This window comes from Stigmatopora nigra, chromosome 16 (genome assembly GCF_051989575.1).
Source record: "Stigmatopora nigra isolate UIUO_SnigA chromosome 16, RoL_Snig_1.1, whole genome shotgun sequence".
Taxonomy (NCBI): domain Eukaryota; kingdom Metazoa; phylum Chordata; class Actinopteri; order Syngnathiformes; family Syngnathidae; genus Stigmatopora; species Stigmatopora nigra.
The window spans coordinates 668,206-683,789 of NC_135523.1; the positions used below are offsets into that span (position 1 = coordinate 668,206).

Here is a 15,584-nt window from a genome sequence, read left to right on the forward strand (position 1 = left end):
AGCAAGTCGTCTGGGAAACACACAAAAAGTAGAGCAAGTTTTATTGGTCAAATCAGTTGAAAAGGACACTTGACTAGAGTACAAAAAAAGACAAACCCCAAAACAGTCGTAAGGTCACAAAATGTTCCGTTTTCTTTGCATTTGAAGTCCTTGATGAATACTAGTTTGGATTGGATGCCAAATAATGGTTACTGTTAACATTTCATACTTTGTTGCGTGGTTAAAAAACGACGAGTGCGCAAAGTGGACGAGACAAACGATACGTCGTGGTGAGACTAGATGAAGACAGAATGAGGCACCATACAACAAAAGTGCTGATTTGACCTTTGGCTTTCAAAGTAAATTATTGCCAGAAAATAGTTGACTGTTGATTGCCTATTTTAAAACAAAAATCGTCTTATACAGTTGGATTTCCAAAACAAAACAAAATTATATCAACATCCAGCCCCCTAAAATTGTCAATACAGACTAAAAGCCTTCATAAAGTGGAGCTTGGTAAAAAAAAAAGTTGCTGCATTTCAGTAGCTTTGTGGGTTCTCATGACAAGAGCATTTGCTTAATTTTTGCTTGGCAACAATCCTGAAATGCAGACACTTTTTACAGCGTGTTCCAGCGGCGTGTGGGGGCGGAGCCAGCGGAATGGGCGTCACCACCACAACCAAGGTAAAAAAAAATCATTATAACAGGGGAGTTGGAGAACCCAGCTTTTGAAAAACATGGAAAAGAATCCTAATCAGACATTTTGTCACTTTTTTTTCTCCAGTATAGAAAATGTACATCAGAAAAATAGCCTCCTGGCACGGCGTAGAAAAGAGGGCTCCAGCCGGGGTTGGGGAGGGGGGCCCCTAAGTGGCCGAGGCTTTGTCCCTGTTGATGAAGAGGGTCTCTTGGCAGAAGGGGTTGACCAAGACCACGCCGTAGTCGCCGTAGTCGCCGCCGTTGGGCGGGAGGCAGCTGTCGTGCTCCTAGGGAAAAAAATGGCATTTGTGTCATTCATTTCCTTACTACATTCATAAATGCTTGTGGGGGATACCTCGCTTTCCAAAGCGTGAATCTCTCGCGGAAGCTCCACGGCGTGTCGGCTAAAGTAGTCCATGGTGATGGCGTTGTTCCAGTAGCTCAGGTTGTTCTCCTGGCTGGACGACTTCTTCCTCCGTCGCATGCAGCACACCGTTAGCAGTGTGGCTAACAATAACAACAACAACAACAGAAAAGGCCATGAGACGACGTCAATAGCAAGATAGGCCGCTAGGGGGCAACAAAGGGCGGTTTGGTACTCACAGCAGGTGGCAGCGGGCACGGCGACGGCCAGGACCATCCACACCATGTCCACGCGACTCAAGCAAACCAGCGGGCGGGACGACGGCGAGGTGGCCGTCTCCGAGCTGTTGTCCGCCCCTCGGGGATCCCGCGTGGTGCTGGAAAAAGGAAAGCCGCTCCGCCGCGTCTCTCCGGCCGAGGCGGCGGTCCGCCGCGCCCCCTGGGGCTCCCCGTTCGTGGCGTCCGGGCGGGTCGGATGCGACGGGGACGTCCCCTCGGCGTCGGTCGGGACGGGCCTGGAGGTTTGGTTGGCTACGTCCGCGGGGGTGACGGTCGCACGTTGCGTAAACACGTCCTCCGGGGGGCCTCGGGTGTCGGTGGACAAAACGACGGTGGTCGCTCTGGTGGACCAGTCGCTGCCGCTGCTGGAACCTTCAGTCGCCATGGTGACAGAGTCCCGCTGCGCCCAAGCCGGCGGCAACGCCAGCAACGCCAAAACACCTGGACGCAAATTGGGACGATTACGAAATGGGAACATTTATCCGTTTACCATCTGGAGTTCGGCCATTTTGATGAGATTTCCATCTTTTCATGGCGTCCAGTTCACTTTGAGAAGGTCCAAATCATGCATAAAAGAACTTGTAAGTGATTAAAAATAGAAATGCCAGAGCGCAGATAAAGAGAGGCGCTTCCTGTTGGAAAACGCCCCGTTAATTGTTGCCCGGGACGGGACACCTCGCTTGGCGTCCAAAGTTTTTTTCCAACGGGAAGCGCAGAAGCTAAACAGGACGTTCTTGGGATTCCGAAAAGAACATTAAAGGCCGTCATTTGGCTTCAAATCAGTCGGAGGAGGACGTTTTTGCGTCTCAAATTCCGACTCTACGTGGACGTTTGATTTTGAATGTCATTGCCTTGAAATATGAAATAAAATGGGCCAAAAAAATTGGACTTTTTAAGGGTGCACTCACTGAGCAGTTGGCAGCGCAGAACCTGCTGCAGGCTCGTCTTCATGCTATCATGCGATCCGGCTCCTCCTCCAAAGTGCTCATGGTTCTCTACAAAAAAAAAAGCACATACACATTCAAATTTAGCCAAAACATTTTTTTCCTGAAAAAAACACAAAGACTGAACATTTTTTGGTCACACTTTAAAGAATGTTAAGCCTTTTTTTTTCGCTATCAAACATTCCGGCGGCTTCCAAGTGGCTTAATCATGCCCAATCACCCCCGTTATGAAATCTCATTTTTTGGGCCATTGTGTAAGCAAGAAGGCGCTCTCGCGGCCCACTCAATAAAAAAAACAGCATGTTTCTGTGCAAAAAAAAGGCTTTTAAAGCCGCAGACAATGACTCGCTGCCGAGTCATGGCATTGTTCGGGCCATTCCATCGCTTAGCGAGCAAGCTAGCTCGCTGGCTATCCCCCGAAAGCACAAATGGCAGGATGTAGCGGCAGCGTCTTTTTTTGAAGTGGTGAGGCGCCATTGTTGTACATGACTTCCTGTTTTGTTCCCACTTGACTCTATTCCCGTCCATTGTGAGCACTGCGTCACCACGGCAACCATTTCCAGGTATTTTCCTCAACGGACTGTACTAAACCAGCACTATTTAGTCCACAAGACAAAATGTCTTTACGGGCTCGGGTCGCCGTGACGACCAAATGATGATGAAAAAGTCATCGTCCAATTCATCTTTACTTTAAAAACAGATCGGAGAACCAAAAAGTACTATCCAGGAGATTTTCCGCCTAAAATAATAAACATAGCTATGTTCCATTTACAGTTTCCTGTCAAAAACAAGCAAAAACATCAACAGGGAATCGAACCCACAGAGGCAGGTGATATAACCGGTGAAAGAACCACTTAACCACCGCGTCACATTAATTTTTTTTTTTTTTTTACTCATTTTCAGGGAGTAATCGGATATATTTTTACGACAATCATGTATTTTAAGTCAAAAGTTTAATTATTAACATTTTAGGCTTGGGGCTTTAAAGGTAGTATTTTTAAGGCCACATTTTTCATCCTTATTTGCGTTTTTTCTCCTTTTTTGAAGGTATTTGTGTTTTCTGGTGTGGCCAGGGTGCAAGTGGGGAGCCCCAAATGAGAAAAGGCGCTGGAAAAGAAGCTGAGATGAGCGCGCGGGGTGACGGAGGTGCTGCTTTGGGATTGCTTTTGCTCCCCAACGCTTCCTTCCATTCCATCCCCCACTTGGAGGGCCGCAGATTAAAGTCTGAAAGATGCTAGTCTTCACACACACACACACACACACACAAAAGCACTAAAGGGGTGTGTGTGTGTGTAAATTGCCAAGCTGGCCGTCCGAGGAAATAAGAAAAAGACAATTTGGACTTTTTAGCTTTGTTAGCGTTGTTCCACAAACGAGAGAAAACAGCAATCAATAGCAATAAATCCAAATAAGTGGCCATTGGGATTTGAGACTTGATTCTACGTAGAAGCAAAAATGTCTCAAGTGGGAAAACAATGCGGTCGGTGGGGTGATTTTGCGGGTCTGATCCCCTGCTGGCTCGCTGGGTTTTAAGCCACGGTCGAGGACGCGTGTGTCGGCTTTGACTGGCCGCCGCCGCCGCCGTCGACTTAAGCGCGTCTAATTGAGTGTCGCGCGAGTGACGCAAGAGGATCAAGCAGCGGCTTAAGCACCCCCACCTCCCCGCCGGGAGTCGGTCTGCATCAAAGTTTGGGGTTTGGTCGCGATGCTTATCCGGCCAACGCTAACAACGCTAATTACAAGAAACAATCTCAAAGTTATCTGGGGACAGTTACGCAACATCTCATCAAATTCTTTGCAATTTGGAGATTAGAAATCAAGTCCTAAATAAACAGATTTTTAAAATAAATCCAAAGTTTTCCTTTTTAAATAAAAAACTAAAGGTTAAAACATATGCTAGATATAATATTTGCCCTCTTTTCTGAGATTTTTCTTTAAAAAATACATGTTAGAATCCACGATAAGAGAATTTTGTCTATTAAGAGGCTTAAAGAGAAGATTTGTATTCATTTGAATGTCCTAAAATGTCAGTTAGCATTTAGCATTTAGCACAGACAAAAGCCAGGTTGCCAGAAAAGCGCCGCCCCGTTTTACGAGCGTCGCGGCGTTAGCGGCTAAATGTCAAGCGGCAATCCCTGCGAGACGCCAGGACGGAGACGGCCGTGCCAGATGTGGCCATAAAAGGCATCTATTATTGGCAAAAGATAGAAATTGCCCCAAAGGAAAAGTGTTTGGTAGAAAATGACTCTATTTCAATCAAATCAATATTCAGCCCTAATTAGATTCTTTTTATCTGAAACAGCCGTTTAGTACTTTTTTGGGCAGGGCGCCACGTCTGTTCTTCATCCCCGCGTCGAGCCAGACGCCCGCGGCCGCCCCGGCGTCCCCTCGGCGCACTTTGCGGATGACGGCGGCGTCGCCATGGCGACGCAGCCTCAGCACCCGCAACGCAATGGCGAGCAGACGCTAGCCGGATCGACCCCGACATATTAACGCTCACCTCAGAAACCTTCACTGGAAACATGTCGGAATTAAAAGGAACCATTTTGGCCATATGGAATGAACAGTGACTAGCTTAACTAGCTAACCAGCATCCTGTATTTGTAAGTAGAGGCCATTTTCTAGGGACTATTGCGGAATCTTCCAATTTAACTCTTGGACAAAATGGGCCTGGAGATCTGTATGACCCAATCTGGCATCCCAAAAGCGCCCAGGTTGGCGTGAGACCATGACAAGGTTCGATTCCGCCGCTTTGGGAGTCCGTGAAAGCCACCAGGGAAATAATCCATCCACAAGTTGCCAAGGAAACAAGGGAAAGGAAGGCCGAGCTCTTTTTTCCACCTTCGTCTTCGTCATCGGACGCTGGAAAACCTGCGGGGGCGCCGGCGCTTTTTCACTTTGGCGACACGGAGCATCAGAGTGTCACGGTAGGCGGGCAGGAATGTCAGGAATTCCCCCGGCGGGAATCACGGACGCTCTTATCGGTTCTTGTCTAGCATGGGAAGCGCTCTAATGTCCGCTCGTTTATCACATTTTTGCTGCCATCTTGTCTTCAATTTCACAGGGAAAGATGCTATTTATTGCAGGGCCGGTTTGTCCCTTAGGGCAAAGGGTGCCATTTATTTGGGGGGTGCACCAGAGTCCTTCAAAAAAAATGTTCAAATTTGTTATATGTAAATTGGTATGTTTTTTCTAAGGACGTAGTGGGTGATTTTGCATGGCAGGAGGAATGAAAAGTCATGTTTGATGCCAAGTGGGAGAAGGAAAACCTCAGATTTCAGTTATTTTGTTTCCATTTTTGGAGCTCGGCGTTTGAGCAAAGGTTGGCACGTTTGTCCTCTTGGTTTGGAAGTCATTTTGGATAAACATCAAGAAGTTTGTCGACTCACCAACGACTGGACGCCGAGGTGAAGGCCTGAAATGGGGGAGAGAGATCGTGTCGGGATCGGCTTTAGCTGCGCCTATTTTCTTATCCCAAAAGTCCAAAGTCCATCCTGAGCACTTGCACAAGGGGTCCGGCGGGGGCCGCATTCCACCTCACCGTGTACCAATCGCCACCAGCCCTTTGAGAGGGGGTCGGGGGGGCCTGTAAGTCACTTCTATGAAAGCCTTTGGGAGGAGGCACATTCCCCGATCTTTTCCCATCAGCATTTTATCCCCCTTCCACCATTTCCTGCGAGCGCTCGGGATGAGAAAGCACACGCTTTCCGGGCGTCGCTCAGACTTTTCCGGACTTTTGGCGATAAGAATTTTGGGCGTCCAATCGGGACGTGCTTTTCCACGACGTGGCGTTCCGAACGGGGACGATTTGAAGCGGTTATTTTCCGGGTAGAAGCGGTTATTTTCCTGGTTAGCTCTCTCCATTTTGCCGCTAATCTCCCTAATGCGTCCACTCCAGATGTCATTACCCCCGCTGACCCCGCTTCCCCCCCTTACACATGGCGTTGGTAGAGGGGGGGGGCGGAGGTAGAACGGGGGGGATTGTCCGGCAGAACAAAGGAGGCTAGAGGTGAGGGGGTGCGCAAACATTCCACTCATAATGGCGAGGTCGGACTAGCAGGTTGGCGGCCCACCATTTGCCGTGCTCCGGTGGGCCTTGACGGACAGAGTTACGGTCGCTGGTTCGATTCCCGTGTACTCCAGAGGCCAGAAACCACATTGGATCCCATTCTTGAGGGCATTTTCGTTTCCGTTTGACAGTTCCTTTGGGTTGAGAATTGGTGCCAGTTTTCGATGGGCTGTATAAAAGCGTTCTAGAGGCAGATCATTACAGTGAAAGTTTCTGAGGTGAGCGTTTAGTCAGTCTTATGGGGCGTGGCTTAGAAAGTTAGACACGGATTGGCTAACCGTGTTGTGTGTGTGGTTTTCAAACTATATTGTCATTTGTTGTTATTTTTTAGGTGTAGACTCAAATCTTGTCGAATAGACGAAAAAAATGACCGAAATGAGGGTGACCAGATTAAACATACCAATTTTCAATGACTATAAGCATATCTCTTAAGTGAAAGTACGGCGTATTTTTTTTTGGTAAGGAGTTTCAGGGCGTGCCGTCCTTCCCTGGCAAGTGACACAAGTGACCAGCGTGAGAATTTGTGGTCAACAGCACCTACTTTTTCCTCATCCAACATGTCCAATTTTGGCTAGCAAAATACACAACAAATCTGGGCTGCCCTCAACACATCGGACAACCTAAAATCCACTCCCATATTCCCATTAATATCCAATAAATCATCTGTGTGGGCACGCCATCAAGAGCCCTTTGCCCCGCTTGATTTACGTCGCCGTCACTCTTTCCCACCCCTCTTTTTATCCGTCTCGTCGCCGGGGACAAAGTCTAACGCGGGGATTTGCCGCCGTGACGACCGCAACGTTCCAAAGATGCGACGGACGTTCGATACGCGCGGCAGTAAATAAACGCCACTCACCTATGACGGCGCGGTAAAGCTCTGCGTATCCGAGTCCGACGGCCAGGCGCACATGGTCCAAAGGGGGGGGTCCGCTTCTGTCCGTCTGGTTGACAAGCGCGGTGGAGCCGTGGAGCCGATGCGCAAGGCGATGCCGTCCGGCCGGCGGACTGACCGAAGACCCCCCGGGCGGTAGGTGATGGCTGGCCCGATGCCGTCAATGTGACGCAGGTCCCTCTCCGCCTCCGAGCGGACCGGGCCGTCGGGGTTTGCTCGCGCCGGTGCCACCCACCGAGTGCGAGGGAGGACCTAAGAGAGAGCGTGCGGACGGGGAGGGAATGTTAATGAGGGGGGGAGCGTGGTGGGGGGGGCACGGAGTGGGCGGAGAATATGCTGCAGTCGCCGGATCTGCGGAGAGGCCGAGGACCAACAGCTTCCCGTTGGCGACCCGAAACCCGGGACCCCGGGGGGGAGAGACATTGGGGGCCGTGAAAAACTGGAGTTTGGAGGGCGACTGTGACGTGTTAGGAGGCGGAGCTACTTTGGTGTTAAAGGGAAAACTCCATTTGGATTTGAGACATTTTTTCTAGTCAAAAAACGCAAATAGGACTGTTTAAAGAGATATAGAAGAGATCAATGTTGTGTGCCTTTAAGGGGCGGGGTCTAAGGACACACAAAGTGCTTGTGAGAACCTGCCGTGAGTGAGTGAGTGAGTCGGGGTTCACAACAATTTGGGATTTGAAAACTGGAATGACATCTTTTGTGTCTTAAATTTTCGGTTGGCGACACAAATAATGACAATTAAAGTATTCGTTTGAGCATTTTTCTCACATTTCGTTTCCGAATAGAATAAATATGCTCACCTCAGAAAGTTTCACTCGAAATTGCCTCGCTTAAAATGGCCATTCCTTCCGTTCGGCAGCGACCATTTGGCTACGGCGGGATTGACTTTGTGTCCTCGGGCCAATGTCCACATGAAAAGACAATAACAATGAAATTAAAAACCTGAAAAGACAATGAATCAAGGTGAAATAAGTGTCTCACTCACCCGATGAAGATTCCGATGAATCTCACGTCCCTGAAAAAAGACATCAATAAATAAATAGAAGGAGCTGCTCATTAAAATGTGTCAATGGTATCAATGTAGCGCCACCTGCAGGTCGGCCACTAAAAGGGCAGCCAATAAGAAAGCATGACTGGCCATTTTGTGGCGGGCTCCCTTTGGAGTCATCAATCAGCGCCACACTGCAGTCTCCTCTTCTTCCTCCTCCTCTTCTTCTTCATCCTCAGCACGACAGAGGCAAGCCAACGCCATGTCACGTTCTACATGAACTTTTATTTCATCTTATTTACAACATTTAATATAAAGAAAGAATCCAAATGGGGCTCTTTTTCACTGCAGGCGAGACTTTTTCAGGCGCGAGCTTTGCCCCGAGCCTTTGCGTTTACGTAAAGACGCCGCCTCGCCTCCGCCGCCAACGTCTTCCTCCAGGAGGTAGCGGGTGGTGGGAGGGATGGGTTCCTGCCGGGGGGGCGGGGGGAGAAAAAGGGGATAAATCTTTGGGTGCCGCCATCGTGAAGGGAAGACGTTTTGAATGAGAAATTGCTTGTTCAATTGGGTGGGAAGGAAGAGGTTGAATTTTTGGGGCTGAAAAACACACACACACACACACACACAACCCACCTGCATGAGGTAGTCAGCGATGTAATCGGGCCTGAGACACGACACCCCCTGGGCGGAGGCCTCGGACACGTCCACCCGGAAGTCTCCCGGACGTAGGCGGCCGAAATCGGCAAACAGGTGCGTGGCCGTGGCGTAGGCGGAACGCGAGGCGCTCGGTAACACCTGAAACGCAAAAATCGGTTGGAAAAATGACTTTGTGGCGTCCGATTGGCCGGGCGTCTCACCGTGGCCCCGCCCGACTCCAGTAAGCGGCGAAATCCGGCTTCACGGCCCTGGTCGATGTTTAGCATCACCGTCCAACCGCTGAAGGCTCCCTGGAGGAAAGTGGGCGGGGTTAAACGAGTTCAAAAAAGTGGTTCATGTGAGTCAGGATGTGAATTTTTTTGTACCCCGTGTTTCGAGGGACCGCGTAGGGATTTCCTCCAGCGCATGGCCGCCAACGCCAAGCACCTCTCCTGCGAGCTGACGGAGGGCAGGGTGTCCAGGACCGAGCTGCTCCCCCATTCGTGCTCGTCCTCCTAGAAGGGACGCAAAACTGACGTGAAGATTCCTGGCGAGGGAGGCGAGCTGGCTCGGTTTCGTACCGGTAGGAAGTGTCCCTGATCCCGGCAGGCCTCCAGGTAGGAGCGGTGGAGGATCCATTTGCCGGCCGCCATGGCGGCCAGGTATTTCTCGTTGCGTATGGGCTTGCCGACGATGATGTGGGAGCAGCTGGGGTCGAAAGATAGCGTGTCCAGGATGACGCCACCTACAGGTAGAAGAAAGAAAAATGATACTTGCAACTCAAAATGTAGCACCGGAATTTGAGCGTGTGTCAAATACAGATATAGCACTCGTTACTGACACTGCGCCTTTAAATGTGATGCGCTGTATAGTTGTGAAAATAGGGTACATTCAAAATGTAAGTTGGTGTCTCAGGGCATCGTCTGTTTTGGACTCACCGAGCTCTTGGATGAGTTGACTGTAACGGACGCGGTCCTGACTATCCAGCGAGGACAGCTGGAATCGGGGTGGGCTCTTGGGAACGTCTGGGGTGACCACCTTGTTTGGGGGCTCCTCTTCAAAGTGTTTGGCCATTTCCCGCTCGATGACGTCAGAAGCCGCTGATGGCCACGGGGATGATTTTTTTGGGGGATTTCTTTCCCGACGGTCTACGAGGGCCACGTACCTTTCTCCAACAGATCCGAGTCGCTCACAGAGTCCTTGAACGCCCGCTTGTGGTTGGACGGCGGCGGCGAGTACTGCGATGGACTGCCGGGCCACTGCATGTTGTCGGCCAGCTTGGCCCTCTCTTCCCGCGCCGTGGGGTCGTCCCAGACGATCTGCTCGCTCTGCGAGGGTTCCGTGTTGGGGTCGGTGGCGGCGGCCCTGGAGAACCTGGGGTCGGAACCGTCTCCTCAAATGTCTTCCGGGACTCACCTCAAGGCTTCCAAGGTGCGCCGGCACCCGCCGGAATTCTCGGAGGCGGAGTCCCCCCTGGCCGGCCCCTTCCGACCCAGCAGCGCCGGCGTCCGCTTGGTGGCAGTCATGACCTCTTGGAGGGCCTTCTGCAGGTCTTCTCTCATCTGTCGAGTCTGAGAAGCTTCTGGAAAAGCCTTGGACTCGTGAGAAGACGGCTTCTCACGATTTTAGGAATCAAACCCACCGCTCTTTTCCGTGAGCTCGTCTACGTCGTCATCGTTTTCCGCCGCCTCCGGCTCGGGAATCGGATCCGGGCTTGGTTTGTCGACCGCCGAGCTCCGTCGCTGCGTCCGCGTCAGAGGGGGCGACGTCTCCGAGTTGGCGGGAACTTGACTGAGGTCCAGGCTCATCTTGGGGTTGTAGGTGCAAGGGTACAGGGACTCCGGGACCCGCCTCTGCTCCTCGGCACACTACGAGAGGGCAGAGAATCAGTCGGGGGCTCGGCTTGCGGGAGACGCCGCGGGAGGACTTACGGCGTCCAGCCAGAGTGGCGAGACCAGGTGCAGCCCCCTCTCCTTGGCGCCGCGGTATTCTCGGCTGTTGTCGTTGGCTCGGGCGTGGTAGACGTAGTGCGTGACGGAATCGTCGCAGGACCACCTTGGCGTGAAAAAAAAAAGTTTTGCGGTTAGCGTGCCATGGTTAGCGAAGGCGGGCGGCGATGAACCTGAAGTCGGCGCCGAGCGAGGCGGCCGTGGCGTTGAGCTCGCTCTGCGTCTTGCTCAGCTTTTTGCCCACGCAGATGACCACGCCGCTCAGGGGGCCGGCTTCCCTTCGGACCTCCTTCAGATACCAGAGAGTCAGAGAGGAAGGGCCGGCCGGGTTGCCGGCGTGCCGATTGGTCCTCACCTCCTTCCGAGGACTGTCCAACTGGGGACTGGCGGAGACCGCCTGGGCGTCGGCCAAGTCGCCGAAGCGACCCAGGGCCGCGTTCATGTTCCTGCGGATGACCTCCGTCAACGGCGTCTCCGTCTTCTCGCCCGGTTTGGATCTGGCCACCGGAGTGTCCACGCCGCCCCAGGTTTCCTGAAAAGTAAAGGGGGAGGATTTGGTTGACGGGTGAAACTTTCTGGGGTGAGTTTATTCGGATTTGCGTTCAAGTGCCACCTTGAAATTGAACGAAGGCCTGAAGAGTTGGTCCTTCCTGAGGAAGCGGGACGGGGTGTCCAGTTGCAGAGAGGGCTCCTTGGCCGGGGGGTTCCCCACGCCGCCTCCTCCCGATTGGCCGACGGGGGTGCCGACATCAGACTTGAGTTGGTTGACGGCGGATCGAAAAGCGTCGCTCCGGAAGCGTCCCACGTCTAGCGGCGTGACGGCCTTGCCGCCCCGGGGACGCAGCAACGGCGAGTGGCCCGCCTCTCGGGGAGGGGGCGCGGGGGTCTTGTGGGGGGCCATCTTCTTCATGGCGGATCGGAAAGCCTCGCTCCGGAAACGTGCCACGTCCAGCGGCGTGAGCGCCTTGCCGTCTTGGCGCCCCGGGGGCGGGATGATCGGTGAGTGGACCGCCTGTTGGGGAGGGGCTGCAGGGGTCTTCTGGGAGGCGCCCACAAAGTCGTCCTCCTGCGTCTCTGAGGAAGAAAAATGGCCGACCCGGGTTGGAAACGGCGTGGGGAAGCAAAGTGGATTTGCCCGATTTTTTCCGTACCCGGCGGGGAAGGCGGGCGGTCCACCAGGAAGCGCTGAGGGTCGGCCTTGACCCCGTTGCTGGCCGACGCCATGATCCACTGGCGGGAGACGGCCGGGAGACCCCACTTCTTGGACGCCTGATACTTGGTGCCGTCGGGGGTCTGGAGGACCAGGTGCGTGCTGGCCAAAACTCCTTTGGAGGGGTTGGCGAAGCGCACAAAGTAGTCCTGCACACTAAAAAGGAGCTTTATTTAGCAGATTTTCAAACTAAGAGGGCACACAAACATGCTAGAGGCTAGCATAACGTACGCTAGCTCAATGTAAGCTAGCGTACTATCCGCCCAGGCGTTTTGTGTATTGACAAAAAACTGGAAAATACACGTACTTGGCGCCCAGGTGCTTGGCCAGCTCCACCAGCGAATCCCTCTCAGCTCCCGTGAACTGGCTGAGCGAGAGGACGCAATCCTTGAGGGGGAGTCGTCCCTCCATCACGGGAACGGGCGCGAACAGAGGATTGGACGAGACCTCTAGGAGGCGCTCTTCCTCCACGCACGTCACCTGGAACAAAATGTCGGAAAACAAATCACATCCTGCCTCTTTAAAAAAGGAGCAAAAAAAATAAAGAGCAAAGCTCACCAGCCACGTGTCGGTGACCACCTCGTCCACCGTCACCTCCACGGGACATCCCAACAGCGGCACCACGGCGTAGTCGGCCACGGCGCGCGTTCCGCCCACCAGAACCCGCCCGCCATTTTCCATCAACATCTGGGAGAGCTGTCCTTCGGCCTCGGGACCGAAGCCTCGCAACAGGAAGCGTTTCCCGGCAAAGATGAGCGCCTCCGTGCCCTCCGGTGCGGTCACTTCGCGGTCCGGGACGCCCCTTTCCTCGGCCAGCGGCGGCGCCACGTCAACTTGAAGACATGACGTCGTGTTAAAAAAGGCGTGGATGTGGATCACAAATGCTCCATAACTCACCGATGGTCGTGTGGTCGTCCATGTACTGCGAGAGAAGCTCTTGCTCCGCCTCCGTCTGACTCGGGGTGCTCGGACTGCCGGCGGGGGATTGGAAGGAGAGCGCCGACATCGGCGTACGGCGGGTGGGCGTGGCCAGGGCCTCGCTTGGCAGACAGTCGGGGTGGAAAAAGTCCTCTTCCGGGAGGAGTCGACCTTTGGAGATGCTGTCCAGAAGCCACGGCAGCGTCACCACGTGAGGTCTGAGACAAAAACCACAATCAGAACGCCGTCTAGGACGAGAACCCGGACAAGCCACGCCCACCTGTGGCTGGCTTTGGAGAGGAAAAGCTTCAGCTCCTCTTCCGCTTCTCCCACGACCACGTGAGTGAGGTCTTCTGTGGGTTGGTTGAAGCGAAGACCGCCTCCCGCGTTCACCAGACGACGAAGCTTCTCCAGTTTCTTGGCGGGGAAGCCGCACAGGTACAACTGCGCCCACAACGTGGTGAGGAGATGGTCAGAGAAAACTAGATGGTAAAAAAACAAAAATGGCTAAAGGCTTGCCTTGCAGCCGTCCAAGACGTCCTCGGTGGGACACAGAGTCAGATCCAGATTGTCTAAGGGATCCGGAGGTTCCATTCCGGTAATGGTGGCGTCGGTTAGGGCCGTTTGGTTGACCGTGGAGCTGACGTTGACGGAGATGTGGCTCAAACTCAGCAGAGAAACGCCCGCTAAATGGAAAAAAATGGAAAAGAAAATGGTAGCAACAACAATAAAGCAATAAGTGTGTGTGTGAAAATATCTTTCTATATCTATCTATCTGAATCTTTCTATTATTTATATTTTTTGTTGCAAAAATACGGCAACCATGCAAGAAAATATGGTACTTAAAAAAAGATAATTAGATTTTTTTTCCTATCTTAATAATTCAACGTAAAATATTACAGCCAATTTACATTCCTTTCTCCCATTTACAAATAATAATGGAAACCAACCATCATTTTTCTCCGAATTGACCGGGGTGGACGCCATCTTGGATTTCCGGCGCCCGCCGCCCTCCACGGCGTAGCGAGCCTCATCCTGGCAGTAACCCTTCTCGATGCTGTCCAAAAGCCAGGGCAGGGCCACGCAAAATACGTTCCATTTGCGAGCGCACTCGTACTTTGGGCCTACGGGGGGCGACGTACCGTTAGACGACAAAAAAGCCACTCTAGGAAATTGTCTTGGGACTCACCCGACGGCTCGCTGGCGATGAGATGAGTGCACTCGTTCAATTTCAGCTGCCCCGTGTAGCTAGCGCCGTGTCGCTCGCACTGACGTTGGACTTCCTTGCGTTCGGCGCTGGACAGCCCCGTCACGCACACGGTACAGCCCAGAAGAACCGGACAGAGGTGCTGGTCCATGGGAAGCTCCGTATACCTGAACAAACTACATAAAGACGACGAGAATAAGCGAAAAGGTCGACATTTTCCCCTTCAAATAACACGAGATTAAAGATTTGAACCTGTTTTGCGATTTCTCCCAACAGGTTTGGACCCAGGAAGGAAGCAGGATGGGTTTTCCCAAGTTGGCGGCCACCAGGTACTTCTTGCTGCCCACCTGGCCGGCGATCAGGTGGGTGATGGACTTGCCCAGGTCCAGGTAAACGTCCCCGCCCATGAGCTGGATTAGATCCATCACCTCCGCCTGGGAACGTTCACCAAGTCAGATACGAGGGGGTTGGAAAAGTTGACCGAATTGGACCCACCCTGGCTGCTTTATCCAGGTTGGTGCAGGAGATGTTGACGTCAGCCATGGCCATGTTGTAGACCGGCTTGTCCGCTTTGGGGACGCAACGTTCGTGCTGAAGGCAGAAGACCACCACCAGAGGACTCACGATTCGGCAGCCAAGCTACAGACAAAACAAACGAGTTTAAGACAATGAATATGTTCACTCTTGGTACGGAAATGTACTTTTTTGCAGTGGTGGAACGCGGGACAGTCAAAGTCGCTGAAGACAAACAGGGATTTGTCCTTTTCCTTCATTTTGAATACAGCATCCTCGTCAATCTTCTCAATGTACTTTTCGGACTGAAGCTCCATAATGGCCTAGAAAGGAAGATAATTATTCAAAAGGAGAAGCGGTAGTTGTGAATCGGGAGTAATTTAATGTATTTACCTCATAAGCTTTGGCAGCATATTCCGAACTTTGTCCTTTACTTTCGACAATCTTGACGACGAAAACCTCCTTCTTTAATTTCGACATGATGGACGACCTACAAAAACATTTCATTTATCCACTATAACAACAACTAACATGTGTGATTTGAATAAGAGGCATTTTAATGAGCTACATGAATTTAAGAACAAGAAATGTTCTTCAATATTAGCGAATTAAAAACCAAATGAACAAAATAATAACACTAAAAGCTAATGAGACACGGTCCTAGCTAACTTTACAAAACATACAAAGGTATAAGCCAAGTCACGCTAGCTAAGCAAAAGAGTCTTACCTTAATTTGCCGTTAAATAAAATGATTACTTGTATCTAACTAGTCGCAAAAGTGCCGAAAAGCCTGACATTTAAAAACATTTGTTGATAGTAGAAGTACTTTTGAATTCGAAGTTCCGCATGTCATTGGCGCCATGACATCACTTTACCGGTGTTCCACGGTTAACGGACCGTGTTGAAACAACGACACTAAAGCGAATAAAATT

General features: G+C 51.8%; 2 protein-coding genes across 2 annotated transcripts; both read right to left on the reverse strand.

Annotated features, from left to right (window-relative positions):
* Positions 1-24: 24 nt before the first annotated feature.
* Positions 25-8,219, reverse strand: tmem108 (transmembrane protein 108). Its single transcript, XM_077735514.1, has 6 exons — positions 8,032-8,219; positions 7,190-7,477; positions 2,229-2,315; positions 1,282-1,761; positions 1,034-1,185; positions 25-965 (listed from the first exon to the last, which is right to left on the reverse strand). Exons 3-6 carry the CDS (start codon positions 2,269-2,271, stop codon positions 846-848), a joined length of 795 nt encoding a protein of 264 aa, XP_077591640.1. The 5' UTR covers positions 2,272-2,315; positions 7,190-7,477; positions 8,032-8,219; the 3' UTR covers positions 25-845.
* Positions 8,220-8,484: 265 nt separating this feature from the next.
* On the reverse strand, positions 8,485-15,544 carry topbp1 (DNA topoisomerase II binding protein 1). The gene is given in 25 exon segments (XM_077735521.1): positions 8,485-8,690; positions 8,853-9,014; positions 9,077-9,370; positions 9,437-9,600; positions 9,794-9,955; positions 10,021-10,220; positions 10,272-10,437; positions 10,498-10,723; positions 10,787-10,910; positions 10,978-11,093; positions 11,160-11,336; positions 11,418-11,878; positions 11,956-12,170; positions 12,322-12,494; positions 12,573-12,847; positions 12,912-13,150; positions 13,213-13,376; positions 13,452-13,618; positions 13,883-14,056; positions 14,122-14,315; positions 14,392-14,573; positions 14,635-14,778; positions 14,841-14,975; positions 15,046-15,142; positions 15,380-15,544. Coding segments are annotated over 24 exon segments (4,530 nt in total). The 5' UTR covers positions 15,133-15,142; positions 15,380-15,544; the 3' UTR covers positions 8,485-8,561.
* Between the last annotated feature and the right edge of the window lie 40 nt (positions 15,545-15,584).

Coding starts and splice junctions, on each gene's coding strand:
- tmem108 (XM_077735514.1), bottom strand. CDS start 2,271: ATGAAGACGAGCCTGCAGCAGGTTCTGCGCTGCCAACTGCTCA. Junction 1,186..1,281: donor CGTGCCCGCTGCCACCTGCT/GTGAGTACCAAA, acceptor TGTTATTGTTAG/CCACACTGCTAACGGTGTGC. Junction 966..1,033: donor TTCACGCTTTGGAAAGCGAG/GTATCCCCCACA, acceptor TTTTTTCCCTAG/GAGCACGACAGCTGCCTCCC.